Source organism: Etheostoma cragini, chromosome 9 (assembly GCF_013103735.1).
Source record: "Etheostoma cragini isolate CJK2018 chromosome 9, CSU_Ecrag_1.0, whole genome shotgun sequence".
NCBI classification, from domain to species: Eukaryota; Metazoa; Chordata; class Actinopteri; order Perciformes; family Percidae; genus Etheostoma; species Etheostoma cragini.
In genome coordinates this window covers 18,799,519-18,814,434 of record NC_048415.1, presented here as the reverse complement: position 1 = coordinate 18,814,434, position 14,916 = coordinate 18,799,519, and the positions used below count along the sequence as shown (strand labels likewise).

At 43.4% G+C, this 14,916-nt stretch overlaps 2 protein-coding genes across 3 annotated transcripts in view; both read right to left on the bottom strand.

Moving 5' to 3' along the window:
* The window catches only part of zgc:92140 (uncharacterized protein LOC447854 homolog), a 44,911-nt gene extending 36,094 nt beyond the window's left edge, over nucleotides 1-8,817 (bottom strand). For both annotated transcript variants that reach the window (XM_034880472.1, XM_034880471.1), the window contains exon 1: nucleotides 8,559-8,817. The gene's annotated coding sequence lies outside the window, so the exon portion shown is untranslated. The remainder of the gene's footprint in view (nucleotides 1-8,558) is intronic.
* An 886-nt stretch (nucleotides 8,818-9,703) lies between these two features.
* Nucleotides 9,704-14,916, bottom strand: part of edem3 (ER degradation enhancer, mannosidase alpha-like 3) — a 13,398-nt gene continuing 8,185 nt past the window's right edge. Inside the window, exons 16-21 of the mRNA XM_034880468.1 lie at nucleotides 14,175-14,319; nucleotides 13,531-13,722; nucleotides 13,154-13,319; nucleotides 12,552-12,737; nucleotides 12,089-12,136; nucleotides 9,704-11,000 (exon numbers count right to left, since the gene is read on the bottom strand). Coding sequence (XP_034736359.1) covers nucleotides 10,621-11,000; nucleotides 12,089-12,136; nucleotides 12,552-12,737; nucleotides 13,154-13,319; nucleotides 13,531-13,722; nucleotides 14,175-14,319 — 1,117 coding nt within the window. The 3' untranslated portion in view covers nucleotides 9,704-10,620. The remainder of the gene's footprint in view (nucleotides 11,001-12,088; nucleotides 12,137-12,551; nucleotides 12,738-13,153; nucleotides 13,320-13,530; nucleotides 13,723-14,174; nucleotides 14,320-14,916) is intronic.

Below are 14,916 nucleotides of genomic sequence, written 5' to 3'. Positions count from 1 at the left end.
TTCTCTGATTACTCAAAGTCTTTTGACACTCAGAATATCCTGGTAAAATCTTTAAAATCCTCCTTTCACGTGCACTTTTAATGTTGCTGCTACATACATTAATCCAAAAATCAATTCTTTCAAGGCCATCCAATCACTTTGGATATTAATAATTATATGATTTTGTAAAATGCACATGTTTTGGTTCCAAAGCAGTGACTCCCATTGTCAAGGGGGACAAAAAGATTACCAGAATAGAAAATTATGTTTTTTTACTTAAGCACAACTAAATTGTGTTTATTTCTGACTTTTGTCCGTTTGGTGCTAGTTTTTATCGTCAAATAATGTCTGGTTTTGCTCTTAAACCTCTAACAAAATTCTTCAAATGAACTCTTGCACCAAATAGACACTGCTTCTTATCAAGGGATTGTAAGCATAAAAAAAGTCTGGGAACCACTGCAATAAAGGAGACCAAAGGTTCAGGAATATTCCAGCATGCAAATCACAAACGACTCTTTTGCATGTTTTTCACTGTACATGTGATCAGTGAAAACACTTTTAGCACTGGCGACTCCAGCTGGAGTCAGCCTGAGTTAGCACTGAGCTCTACCCAGTGAGTCGCTCAGTGCCACATGGAAGACCACAGTGGGGCGTTGTACAGTGTTGATGTAACCCACAGGACAGCTGGGCTGTTCTGCTTTCAGGCTCGCCTGCTCCTGCAGACAAAGTGTGTCAATGGGACAAGTTAAGTCTGGCAAGCCTGCTAAGACCCTCACACCAATTATCTCACAGACAGAAAGACAGACGGACAGACCTACACAAGGGGATAAGAGCTACATCTTACGCAACTCCCTCCAGATGCTTAACATTCATCACGGGCATACTTGCCAAAGCAGAGTAGTATCTCTAATTTAGAGATCTAAATAATGCCATGATGTCAGCTTGCAAGTCTTATGTCATTGCTAGCTCAACTTACAACAAATCTGGCAAACAGCCTTCTGTCAGTTTTACACATCGTGAGCAGTATTAGGTACGTCAAAGCAATAAGATAACCCTGAGCAACACTAAAGGGGCTCAAACTCTCTTATATGCATGTTAAGGCCAAAAGGAATCCTCAACACATACAAATGACCAAGCCCTTATACGGTTTGGCAAACACAGGCTTGCCCATGCCTGCATACCTGGAGGTGGGAGTTGACCTACTCTCAGTTGTGTGAATAAGCCTTCTTTACAAGTCAGTTTGTCAAAGGCGGAACTCCAAAAGACGGTGGAGTGAGATGGGAGCGTACATGCTCGCATAAACACAAACTGTGCACACAGGCTGAGCAGTGTGCAGCAGCGCGAAGGTTTCTCAAACACAGGGCTGTGCCGGCGGCGGAGCGCACAACCACAGAGCCTGTAAAACTGGTAGAGCAAAAGTCAAAGAGAGGAGAGTAGTAGGAGGTTTTTTAAGGTGTGTAACAGGTTATTAGTTGTCAATGCAACAGATTCCATCATGGTGCTACAGTAAGCACGAGCGCCTGGCTGAGGTTCCGCTTCCTGGAAGTGGGAGGGGAAGTGACGACTTCAGCCTCAGTTAAAAGCCACAGGGAGTCTCAGAGCTGCATATCCACCTGTGACAGGGCAGAGACTCATCCTCTGCTTCATCATGCTGCAATACTGAGCGCCGAGCCACGCTCTGCGGGTCTGCAGTGATCTGTATTCGCTGGTCAGTGCATTACAATATGCTAGTGGTACAGCGTCCACCCCCCCCTCAGAGAAATGTTTAGCAAAATTTGTAAGCAAGCCCCACATATCTTGACACATCTCATCTCACGTTTAATTAGTTCACACTCATTAAATGAGACAGTGAAAGAGTGCCTCTGTTGTTCCTGCCTTAAGGTTAATGCTTTGTCTCATAAAATGTTTTAATGATGTTGGATGAGGCTGTGTTTTCTTTGAAAGAGAGGCCCACCTCTTGTATAAAAAAACTGCGGAAAGACGATCATATACATCGCCAGGGCAATAATACAGGGCTAGATAACACTTTAATATCTCTGAGCGTATTAAGAAATTGCTGGCAATATTCAAAGTGCAAATCAATGAGCAGGACTTGTTATGGCAATATTTAATATACAGTACCGGTATGTTTTACAATGTGATGAATGACCTGATTTTCCAGGTTTCGTCGCTGTATTTCGACAAAAACAGACCGTCTGATTATTTTATCTATTCATTTTTTTCCTAGATCACGCTACATATTAATACTGCCATGAGCATTCCTGTCGGGATGATAAAATTCGGTCTTAAGTGTTTGTATTGATTAGTTTTATGATTATATGTTATACATTAGCCAAAATTCGTCCCTACGAATGACGGCAACATAGGAACAAAATGTATAAACTCCTCTATCACGGCCTATGTTATCTTACTGTATGTCATGTTATCAATAAATATCATGATACTGACAAACTGTGTATGGATAAAATAACAAATACAGTAGTGGTGGGACAAATATTGATATTTCAATATATCGCTGTTGTTGCATTACCTCCGACCCGATAAATCAAGGTCCCTCATCACAATGATGCAAAAATTACAATAATGCCATCAAACAATCGTGCTCATTGATTTGCAACTTTGCCCAAAATGGCTTTACACAGCAGACATTTTGACTTATAGAAGGAAAAGAATGGGTGTTCCCATAGACAGTTAAAGAAATGGACAAACAGATCCCGCTGCTGTGGACGGAGACCGGTGAAGGAGATTAGAAGCACTTCTCCGGTGATGGCTGAACGTTACTGCGGAGCCTCCAACTTGACGACGTACTGTAGATGTGACGTGGGCCACTCAGAGTCTAAAAGTTGTAAGTCTTCTGGTAGCTGTGTCTAAAGAAATCTCAATCATTCCCAATCAGCAGAGACAGAGGGCGTAGGTATATGTAAGGAGATAACAGGCACAGGCTAATTATTGATAACTAAAATGCTAGTTAACATTAGTAATTAAACTTAAACAACGAATATAAGTCAACACTGCCTGTGTGCTTCTCCTGACAATATGGCGATTGGTTGACTGTGCGACAGCAAGTCGCTTGGTTATGACACAAAAGTTAGCCTATTTTTACAAAAACGTCCGCTAAGGAGCCATAATGTGAGGTATAAGGTAATGGAGCCTTTTATACATTGTCGTGTTTCTTTAGAAATGAACAACTTAAGTTCTTAAACACACACTTGTAAAGTTATTCGCTGTCAAGTGGCGCCAAAATGAATGCTAACGGCGGGGGAGTGCTTTGTAGCATTAAAATGGCGCCATAGGAGCTACGCTTTGTGGACGCCCACTTACCCCCTTGGGTGTTCCTAATAACACTAACGATGTAAGTGTAAGCCGGGACATGTACAATACCAGGACCCTGGGAATGGAGCATCTAAATAGAATTCAGCCATTTTCAATTTACTGTACTTTTTAATTAAATCTATGAGGACTGATACATTTATAGACATTCTCACTGTCTGTATTGCCTAACTTTCATGCAACAGCAAATACTTCCCCCCCTTATAACTAACCTAAAAAATGTAACATCATGTTTGCTCTTGCAATAAAAGCAAAAACCTAACTGTTGTACCTGAAGTTGCTTTATGACACACACGCTGTGTGCTGCAGTGTGTCGAGTGTGTCTTTGCCTCTCTCTGGGGACGGAGCAGAGAATTAGTACAACTCCTGGGCCAACGCGCCATAATATTTACTCTAGCCAGGCAGCAAATGCTGCACCTCTTCTCTTGTCCCAGTTTAAGCACTCCATCAGTCTGACAGGCCTGGGAAGCCGTGCCAACACACTGACACAGGCCGGTGGACAGTAAAGTTTCTCAAGAGTGCTGTGCTGCTGCTTTAGGTGTACATCTCCATTCTCTTTCACACTGTCTGCTGGCTCTTTCCTCTTTTTTTCGTTGAAATTAGTCTGACAAGTGGTCAGAGAGAGAGGGGGGGGATAAACTCTGACACATGGGGGGAGGTGGGGGTTGTTAGATACAGGAGCTCCTCTGTCCTGTTGGCTGAAACCATAGCCTGGACGCGTGACTGACAATGAGAGACACATTGTGCATAGCTAAGGCATGTGCTTGTTGAGAAATAAGAGTAGGTTTTTGACAAGTTGTTACATAGGCCTACATATACATTGGCAACAGGCCTATGTTTTTACTCCAAGCCCATAAAAAGCAGTTGTGCTCAAATTGAGAGGTATGCATGGCTCTCACCATCTCCGTTTAACACTACTATAGCTAATGGGGAGAGCAGGAGAGACCGAATGAACAAAGGAGTGAAGCAGAAGGTACACCAGGTAGAACCAAACCTCACAAAAACGGATTGTTCCACCTAATGCAGGCCAGGCTAGAGGATAAAATGTCTCCTCTGAGGCCTGTTACTGGCTGGCATTTGTGCCACTGGCTTCTCAAGAGCGAGACGGATTCCCTGTAAAAGCTAGTAGCTGTGCCCGTTTTATTCCCTCTGATACATCTCTGTTCTGCTGCTTCCACTTGGGACTGAGGTAAAAGCAGGTCAGAGCCTGAAGTGGTTGGTGGGTGAAAAGCAGAACCAAAAAGGTTGGAAACGTAAGTGAAGAAATGCTTTAGCGATATGGTGGCATCCTCCTGTGTGTCTAACATGCAACACACAACTGAGTGAGAAAGAGAATATAGCAGTAGCATCAGGTGGCTCATTAAAGCCAGCTCTCAGTCTAATGGTGGCCAATTTTGTCCAAGTGTGACTCTTCTAACACACACTTTGCCAAGTTATTTGCCTAACCTTTGAATTTGTTCTATTCCTAAGATATATTTAACATGTTTATTTATAGACTTCACAGTTACACTGGTGTGGGTAAAAAGCATATCTTTCTGTCCTGGTTACAGGTTCTCCAAGCAAAATGACTGCTGCTAATTAGAGACATATAAAAGGGAACTGTGGTGTAGATTTTTACTTTCATTGCTTTTTGTATACAAGTTTAGTATGAGTAAGCGCTTTTTCATCATATTTACCAACAGACAGCTACACATGCTAGATAGAGGCTCGGCCTAGTCCAACACAGCAAACCCCACAACATGTTTCTGTTTTCTCATCCAAATCCATCTGAATTGGTAACTCACCAACCTACAACTGCCAAAATAAAAAGGAATACCAGCATTAATATTAATTACAAATTACCACAGCTGAAAAAAATTGATCTCAATCTCTGTGTAATTAGTGATTGGATAATTTGAAAAAGCGTTTTGGATGCAAGTCTGGTCTGTGAATGAAACGCATTGAAATTTTCGGCTGATCACCAAGGAGCTGCAGATGAGCCTGTGCTTCATGTCTCACCATGGCTGGTGTTACATATTCACAATGTTTTGGTTTTTTTCCACATGCAAACCTGTGCTTTTCCTCATCTATTATTCTGCAAAGTGACACACACGCCACAGCCTGGAAACCTTTCTCTTCAACAGTTTTTAATCAACTGTGCAAGAGCTAAAGTCTCAGTAATACACAATCGGCCTGTCGGCAATCCGGTTATGCGGCTGAAATCAACAGAATATTAATCTGTATAACATATGCAAAAAACACAAAACCGGGTCTAGGCAAGGTAGCACACACCTGCTATGTATTACATAAGACCCAACTCTATATATGTGTAAATCTATTTCTGTTGGTATATAATTACAGAGAGCCCGACATTTTTTAGTTTGCCACAACAGAAATGTAAATATGGTAATAAATTATAAGCCTAGTTGATTAGTCAATGAGTCAATTGACAGACAAGTAGCCTAATCCGCAACTAGGGGTGTACAAAAAAATCGATTTGTATCCAAATCAATTAATTCAAGCTCTACTGATTCATAGACGTCCAAAATTGTCATAATAATTTTTTATTTTTTTATGTTGTATGTCCACTGCAATCTCATGCTAGAGTTGTTAGCTGCAGCCCTAAAACATACACAATCTTGGCATCACAATATGGTTCAGCTGGAAGTCAATAAGCAATACTGAAGAATTGCCTTTTTTTGGAGCATAAACAAAAATATTGCACAATAAATATCACATCGAAATACTACATAAAGTAATGTATAAGCACAATTCAGAAGAATAAAACTGCATGCAAAGCAGGAATGTGTTCAAAGGTAAACCCACCTATGCCCAACACAAGACAGCAATATGTTTGTTACTTTATTTTCCCTACTACCTGTCTTTATTTATGACATATATATGGACTTTTAATGAAGGTTGAAAATTCCATTTCTTTTCTCACATCAGTCCAACTGTAGAGTTGTCTTTAACAAGGAACGGGGTGCAGAGATCCTATCAGACACCATTTTATCTACAGCGGGGCACAGATGTATTTTGTCTGATGGGAAAAAACTGCGCAGAGATTCACGCAGCACTTCAGAGTGAGAATAGGAGATAAGAAAAACTGGCAAGCTTAATCAGTACTGGACCTTGTCTCCATGTCCCATCCCAACTGGACTCTGAACAAACTGCAGTGTTAACACTGTGAGGGACACAGAGAGATGCTGCTTTAGCAGTGGACAGGCAAACACACAAAGCATGCATGCAGGCTGCACAGCAATCCCCTGCTGACTCAAAAGGCAAGCAGTCAGAGTGCAGACCAGTGGCAGAAATAGCCCACATCCACTGATCTGCACGTCGACCGCACTGCAGACACACGTAAACCAGAAAATAACAACGCAGATGAAGTGCCGATTCCAGCCTTAATGCTGCAACATTTGCTACTTGAGCCTTGACTATTCAGTCAGGTAAACGAACCGATCGGCCAGCGAGCCCCTCAGTCACACTGGCAGACACACAGAACCCAGAGGGATCGCGTTGCGCTGGCCTTGTGCTTTCTGCACTGCATTATACACTACCTCATCACACCTGACAGCATTAAGCACAGCCGCTCAGAGAACACAAAGCAAACACAAACTGGATGTAAGAGACAGTCATGGGAACTCCCTCCCACGCCCACACACACAGACAGAGAAGACATCCTGGTAACCATGGAAACCCTCCACCTCCTCACACCGTGACATCACAAGTTTTGCATCATGACCCAAACAAGGATCAAGCAATCGCCTAAGCTCCTGTTAATCAACGCAAGGTGTGGAGGCCACAGGTGTACTGGCTGGATGGGCGGATGATGGTGATGATGACTGAGAGGACGAGGAAGACAAAGGAGGACTAAGAATAGCTCCTCCTGTCTCGGAGAAAGAGACAGAGAGGAAGAGAGAGAAGTGAGGAGGAGTGTGTCTTTTGCTAGCCACCGGAACCAAAAGCCATATGTGAGCAATCACACACAAACACACACACATCCCTATGTGATGAGCAAGTGAGGGAGGCAGATGGATGAAGACAAACAGATAAATCAAGTAGGGAGGGGGGGCTCACAACATCCACTTACAAGATTGATTGTAACCTATATAACCCTGATGTAAGCTGCTGGTGACAGGATGATATGCTCCGGTATGCTGGCCACAACAACCTACTATCACACTAGGGGGCTGCAAACAGCACCAAATGGATGTAATGGTCGGGTGTTATACAGTAGCTAATGGCCGTATTGCATATTTAAACGTAGCAGCCACGAAGACAATTATCGAGCCCCCTTGGTGATGTAGTGTGTATGATAATGTCTGAGGAAGTGGGGAGGATACATTTGAAGTAGACCCCTGCGGAGTTTCAGTTAATGAGCTTCAAATGAGTCTGTTTATGAAATCTAATTCGGTCTGCAGCTCCTGTCTTCCCACTGAGGCAGACACATAGCAGTAACAACCATCATTCAGTAGCCTACTTTCTAAAAAACAAACATGTCAGAAAGCCTACTGTTCATGTTTGGTGGTCAACAGAAAGCAACGGTTTTCCACTATCGCGCTATGGAAGCTGTGAGGCACACCGGCCCGGGCAGCAGCCCCCAGCCCGGCCACAGAGCTCTGTCCCGGGGCGGGAGCTGCAGCTCCAGTCGACAGCTGTGTCCAGCTGCGCTACCAAGAGGAGACACTGGGCGCTTTGTTCCCCACAGGGGGAGGCAGAGTTGTAGGCAGAGGAGTAAACGGTCTACGCGTGTGTACATAGTTTCATTTCCACAAAGGTTAACGGCCTTTAGCCTCCGCCAGCCCAGGTCCGTCTTCCATCTCTTGAGTGTTTCCCCACACCCGACGGCCTTACAGCAGGCAGAGAGGGAGCAGCGGGACGCGGTGCCACAACACACCAGGATGTGTGGAATATTTCAAATGCGCTGAGCCAACACTGTCCAAGCCGAGCGAGCACATTCACACACTCAAACCGAGTAATGTACACATCTCGCTTGAAGCCCTCTTGTTTATTTTATGGCCCGTGAAATGAGAGGATAAGGCTGCGTTAGCGTTGCAGCGAGCACCTCCACCAACAAAACATCGACAGATGCGAAGCCCAATGTGCAGGAAGGGAAAGCGCCGGGTAATCACGGAACACACTCAGGAAACAACAACAAAAGAGAGGAGTAAAGAGAGAAAGAAAGCATAAGCAGGAGCGTGGTTTTCCCTGGAGGATATATGACACCTCTGGTAGACGAATAACCAGTAATTCACGCTGTTACTTACTCAGATGAACCGGTTCCGCTCGGTCCACTGGGGGATAGCCGGTCGGTCTTCCGGCTGTGAGTCGGGCGGGATCTGCGCTATGGAGACCGGAGAGCTCAGAGCCTCGAGGACTGAACGTAAACTGTGGCTTGCGTCATTTCACCAGGATGCCACTATTGCGCGCAGCAATGCAGCCATCTTGCTGAGGAGTGCCCCACCAACTCACCAATCACTGCTGGACCTGAGCTGCTGTCTTATTTTGGTCCGAGTAATGAAAGTGGATCCACCGAGCTAGTATTTACACTAATGCAGGGGAATATCTAAATGAAAACCATTAACAAGTAAAGGACTGTATTTTTTTTCTTCATAAAAATAAAAACTCCCATGTTTTGTGTCACTTTGATCTCATAGTGTAAAGTAGCCTACACGTACTCAAGTAATGTAGATAAGTACAATTTGGAGTTAATTCCCTTCACTTAAGTAGGCCTATTTCAATTTCATGCCATTTTATCAAATTGGTGAGAAGTTGCATCACCTCGAACAGACATGTTTAGTAGTAATGAAAACATGATAAATTATAATGTTCCCTTTAAGTGGCCATTCTGCCCAACAAAGACTTTGACATTAATAAAATAAGTAATAATAATAAAAAAAGTAAGTTTTGCTGGTAATACTGTTGTACCTTTAATCCAGTACTTTTAAAGCAGAAATTAACTTGTACCAAATAATGCTATGTTGACTTTATTCAAAGATATGAGCAGTTCTTCTACCACTGCTGTAGTCAGTTCGGGCAAACTGAGAATTTTCCAATTAAGAGATCTATGTCAGGTTGACTCAACGGATTTTATGTGGGTGTCCGCCCACTTTTTATAGAAACAAGTCTCTTGGAAAGGAACTAATTCACTTTTCATTTAAATATTCCGCTTACTTGTAAAAGCCAACATGTTTTTACAATTTCTTCTGAAACTCCAGATATGATGCCAGTATGCTATACATTCTATTAAAGCAACTTTTACATCCTTACAAAGTGGTATAACATTTAGAGTTTACATCTTGCAAGTGAAGTCAAATCAGCCACATTCATGAATCTCCATCCTTTACATCATCTAAACCCAACATTCACTCTTAAAATAGCATAAACTCAAATAATAAACCCAGTTTTCCCATTTCCTCTCTTAATTTTTATTTCATTTCATCAGGTTAATTTAGTGGCTTATTTCTGCTCCTTCCAGTCAGTCAGCAGTTAAAGCATGACAGACAGATGTCATAGCGCCCTCCTGTGGCGGGGTGTGGGTGTGTCCGCTCCACCCAATGTGGTCCAGAGGTTGTTGTTTGTACCAGAACCTGAGCAAAGCAGCGCTACATTGTTTCAGTCAATATATCTTGACAAATACATATTTACATTGACAGACGACTTCATATATCCTCCAGAGAAATCAAGTTTGGTGTTGAGTATGTCTACCATAAAGCCTTAAAGAAAGATCCTGCAGCTTATTCAATGTCACTAATCCCCACATGAATTAAGTCCTTAACTCACATCGATGTGTACGTAAGATTAGGTCCAGGATCACAAAGATAGTAATTGTCTTATCACAAATAATCATCACATTTAAAATAAAGTTAATTGGTCAATGGATTAATTAGTATTTGTTGGACCAGCATTAATTTGAGCAAAAAGGAGTCCGAAATGCATAGAGAGAGAATAACAGTGTGAGAAGGAATTTGGAATGGAAAGTGAGACGCTGTTACATACAGTCTGGACTATGTCATTCATTAGGGCTTTGTTATGACAGGTACACAGAAACTGTATGAGAATGTGAGGTAAGAATCCTGGTCTCTTATCCATTAACAAACTATCAGGCTAAAAAGGACTCCCTTATGGTCCAGAGACACAGTAAGCTGCCTTGGCACATGACACCATTAACAGAGAGCAAGAGAACAAACAGTCATTAAAGACATCTCCTCAGCATCCTCTGAGTCCACCAGATTGAGACTGGTGACTTGTGAAGACATATTCCCTCCAGGTTTCTCCCCCACAGCGGGATCAAACCGCAGTCACAGGGCACGGCACGCCCGACGTCTGTCAGAGCTCATCCTTCTCCATCTGCTGGAACGCCTCCAAGTCTTCCCGCCAATCAGCCAGCAGTTCATCCACCGACTGGCTGCTTGAGTCTGTGTCGCCTTCAGGCTTCTCTCTCTCCTCAGAGTCTCTCTCCTCTTTAGGCTCTGCCAAATCCGCCTTGGCCTCTGTAGGACTGGCTTCCTCTTCCGGTGGTTGAACTTCCTCTTCCACACTAGTGTCCTGATCTACAGGACTGACTTCCCCCTGGAATGGAGTAACCTCCTCAGGAGCCAATTCGTCTAGCTCCAACGTGCTCTCTTGCGATTGGCTAATGGGTTCAAATGAGGTGGGAGTTGTTGCCTCAGTCAAGCAGTCTTCCTTTGCTTCTTGCACATCCATACCTAAAAAAGAAAGCAGGGGTATGAGGCACACAAAGCTCTTTTCCTCCTCTTCAGTCGCTAATCTATACAACGTGCCCCCTGGTAGCCCTTCTCAGTCAGAAAATAGAACCGCTTTCAGCGTGAGGCTGTCGACTACAGTATAACAGCATGATGCTGATGGTGAGTCATGTTTCCCACAGGATTAAGCCTTTCTCACATAACTGCACAACCAAACAGAGTCAACTGTGAAAGGAAATCTGGCAAAACGTTATACTGTTACTTTTTCACATATCTGGTTAGGAAAAAAGGTGTATATGACCCGTTTTTAAAAGTGCTGCAGTTATTTAAGAAAAGCACCTTGTATATGTTAACGAACGAGACGGTGATGTTTATTAATACAGTTGAGGGACTACACGAGGACTGCTAAAATGACTATAACGCTGTAGAATTCAAGAACAAATAGGCACAAGTGATCTGGACATTATTGGGTCTTGGTGACTTCGTGGTTACAGAGACTTGCCATAAATCAAAGGATCTGTTTTGGTAAGCAACTTGTATGCTGAAGCGTGCCGTTTCGATGGTCTCTAACAGCTCCTAATGTGCGGTTATGCAGCTGATCCTGTTCAGGTTACTTACAATGATATTAACGTCAGTTAAAAACCTCTTAGCATTAGTTATTCAAGTTTGCCATTTTACAACCTGAAACACAGCTGAAGATATACAAGTAATTGTGGGTTAAAATCAAGACAAGCTCACTGAACACAAACTATGACAACTTTTCATGTTATGTATGTATGGCTTGGCTCGGGGTCCTACCCTGCCTCACTGTCCTGCAGCGCCACGTGTAACTATTGGTTGGCTCCAGTGACCAAACACACATAAAGAGCTGTCATGTCCCAAGCTCTGAAGGGGAAATTCAAAAAAGGACAATACTGTCATTGCACTAAGCTTTTCTATAAAAAAAAATAATCTTGTGGTTAGAGGGCCAAATGAGAGGGAGGGACGGAGAGACAACAGCATCACTACAAGGAGGGAAAGCAGAGGGAAAAGGAGAGGGAAAGTATGGACTGAGAATAACAGACAAAGAAAGAAGGAAAAAGAATACTTACTGCCCTCAATCAGGATGCCAGGAAGAGGTTTACCTTTGAATATGGTTTCTGCTCATCCAAAAGGGGAGAGGGTAATGGAAAAAAGAAGAGAAACCAAGAAAGACAGGAGAGGAAAGCCACTGTTACAGTCCACCACAGGAAATAGAGGGATTTGGCAAATGAGAAAAAAAGAGGAATAGAATGAAGATGCAATATTGGTAAGGTTGTAAAACTTCACCATGCACCAGTATAACCACAGCTGGTGGGTGGCTTCGGACTGAGTCGCAATCTTTTAGGCTTCAAATACCGCCTGAATCCCTACATCTCATCTTTATTTCATGAAGCAGGGGCAACATAATGAGGATTAGTCAGCGGAGAGAGAGACAAGCACACTGATGTGATCAATCTTCCCAAGAGCAAGAAGTGAAACAAAGAGAAGAGTTGTAACATTTAGGAAGGCAGATGTGAGGGCGCAACGTCACACCTCTGTCTCTGGCTTTGTCGCTCAGCAGCACCTCCACCTCTCTGTACTCCTTCAGCGCCTCCAGCAGGATGTTGCCCTCCTTGTGGAAGAGGAAGAGGAGAGGCATGGTGATGTCATCCGTGCTGCGGCCATCCCCGGCCATCTGAAACAGGGGAGCCGTGTCGCTGCTGCTGCCCTCGTTGTCATCTGGAAGGAGAGGAAAGGAGCAAAAAGGAGATGAGTGGGAGAACGTAGAGCTTAAAATGAACTGACGTTAACAATGCTGATTAGAGGTTAGTCCTTAAAAGTAATTTAACAAGGAAACATTTTTCATCATTGGACATTTTTTCGATTTAATGATGAAGCCATTTATTGAAAAGAAAATAAAGATATCAGATTGTCATGCAGGTTGTTGTAAAGGACATGAAAACGGTTGAGAAAGGTCTTCTATAGATGCAGATTATTATCAAGTGTAATTGAGTTTTGCTTTATTATCAAGTCATCATGTAATGTGCAGGAACCTATTTGACTGTCTGTCTTCAAAATAATCCTTTTAGCGAGCCCTAATCTAGTCACTGAGCGGTCATCTTCCTCGTCTTGTGTCGTTAGTCGCTCGCACTCACCGATGACTATGCCTCCGATGGCGCCAGCCTTCTGGATGTGTCGGGCCTTCTCCGCAAACATGCACTGGCCCCTCTGAAGCAGAGCGATGTGGCCCTGGACATACTCCGCATTGGTGATCTCTGTACAGCCGCTGTAGGGTTCAGCCACAGTCACAAAGCCTCGTAACTGCACGCGGGAGGAAAGAAGCATGACAGGTGAATGTCTCTTCCGTAAATTCAGAATTTGGATAATGTTTGGAAAATATTCTTGGAGAGTAAGAGCCCTCTAAAAAATATCTTGGAAATCTGAGTGGCAACTCTTGGGAAAAACATACAGCATGACAGTTAAGTGCCCATTTAAAACCTGGCACCTTGGCAAAGCCACATAGCCCACTCACCCCTGTGGAACTTTTGGACAGGTCTGTGCCAAACTGCGCTGGGCCGGCGGTCAGCACAACTCGGCCAAAGAATGGATGTGAGACGATCTGAATGGCTCTGGGAGGCAGCTGCTCTTTCTGCTGCTGGCTGGACAGCTCCATCATCTCCTGCATGAAACGCACGCCGTCCTCTGCTGCCACAGCACTCACCGCCTAGGGGTGGGCGTGCCAGAGTGGGAGAGGAGAGGAAAAGAAAAGAAAAGAGGATGTTTAAAAAATACATTTAAAAAAGGCTGGAAAGAACACCATGAATTGTAGAGTTGGGACAAAGAATCTAACCTCCATTACACAATGGCACCAGTATCACAGTATGTTCTTCTACGTTTTAAATAATAGTACAAATGCACAAGCTGTGGCATATTTATATATAAAATATTCTGTATCTTCACTTAATAAAGGGTAGATTTTCCTAATTGTCTCGCAGTATTCTTGCACGTGTGCTGGAAAAGTTACAGTGCTGTATCATTCCTATCCCTAGTAATTGGACAAAAACGGCTGAGCATACGATTAAGAGACTAAACTGTTTCAGCCTCGGATTCGCTGGTTTTTAAATCAAGCACTGACGAGATCATGCAGATGTTCATCTCCGTTGCTAAAGTGTTTACCTGGGTAGCATGCTGGACCAGCTGCACCCTGCCATCTTTCAGGTGAATAAGACTGACTCCCATTTTCCTCAGCAGCTCCAGATGTTCATGGTTGTTTGCCATGAAGTCCTGAGCCCTCAGGGGAGGACGGCCCATACCGGGCTCCCTGAGAAGAGAGAGAACAGCAACAAGATCAAAACATGAAGGAAATACAGCAGTTAGGGAAAATAGATAATAAGTGCAGGCACATAACCTGCGGCCGGTACTACGAATCAAGATCAACATGCACTGGATTTATTTCAGTTACCCGGCTTCAGGGTGTCCTAATCCAACGACACGCGCGTTCACATAAAAGAGGCGGTGTTTGCACATCGTGACCAATCGCAAACATCTACCAGAAATATTTTCAATATGTGGAGCAAACTATAATTCTACATAAATATGACAAACACGGTTTTACAGGCAAAACGCAATAGTCGCTGTTTCCTAAAACAGGAGGGAAAGCTGGCAAAATAACAACACTTATCAATATCCCTTCTCCATCAGTCAGGCACAAGATCTCACCATATTTACACTTGGGCTTTCCATAAACTGTCGTTGCTTTAGCCTTTTATTTCAGTTGCAACCCTGGCTGTGGTAAGCGATCGTGAGAGCAAAAAATATCTATAAAAACATAATTCAAACCGATGTGTGGCATTGGCAACACATGGCTTAAGTCAGTCTCTCTCTCTCTCTCTCTCTCTCTCTCTCTCTCTCTCTCTCT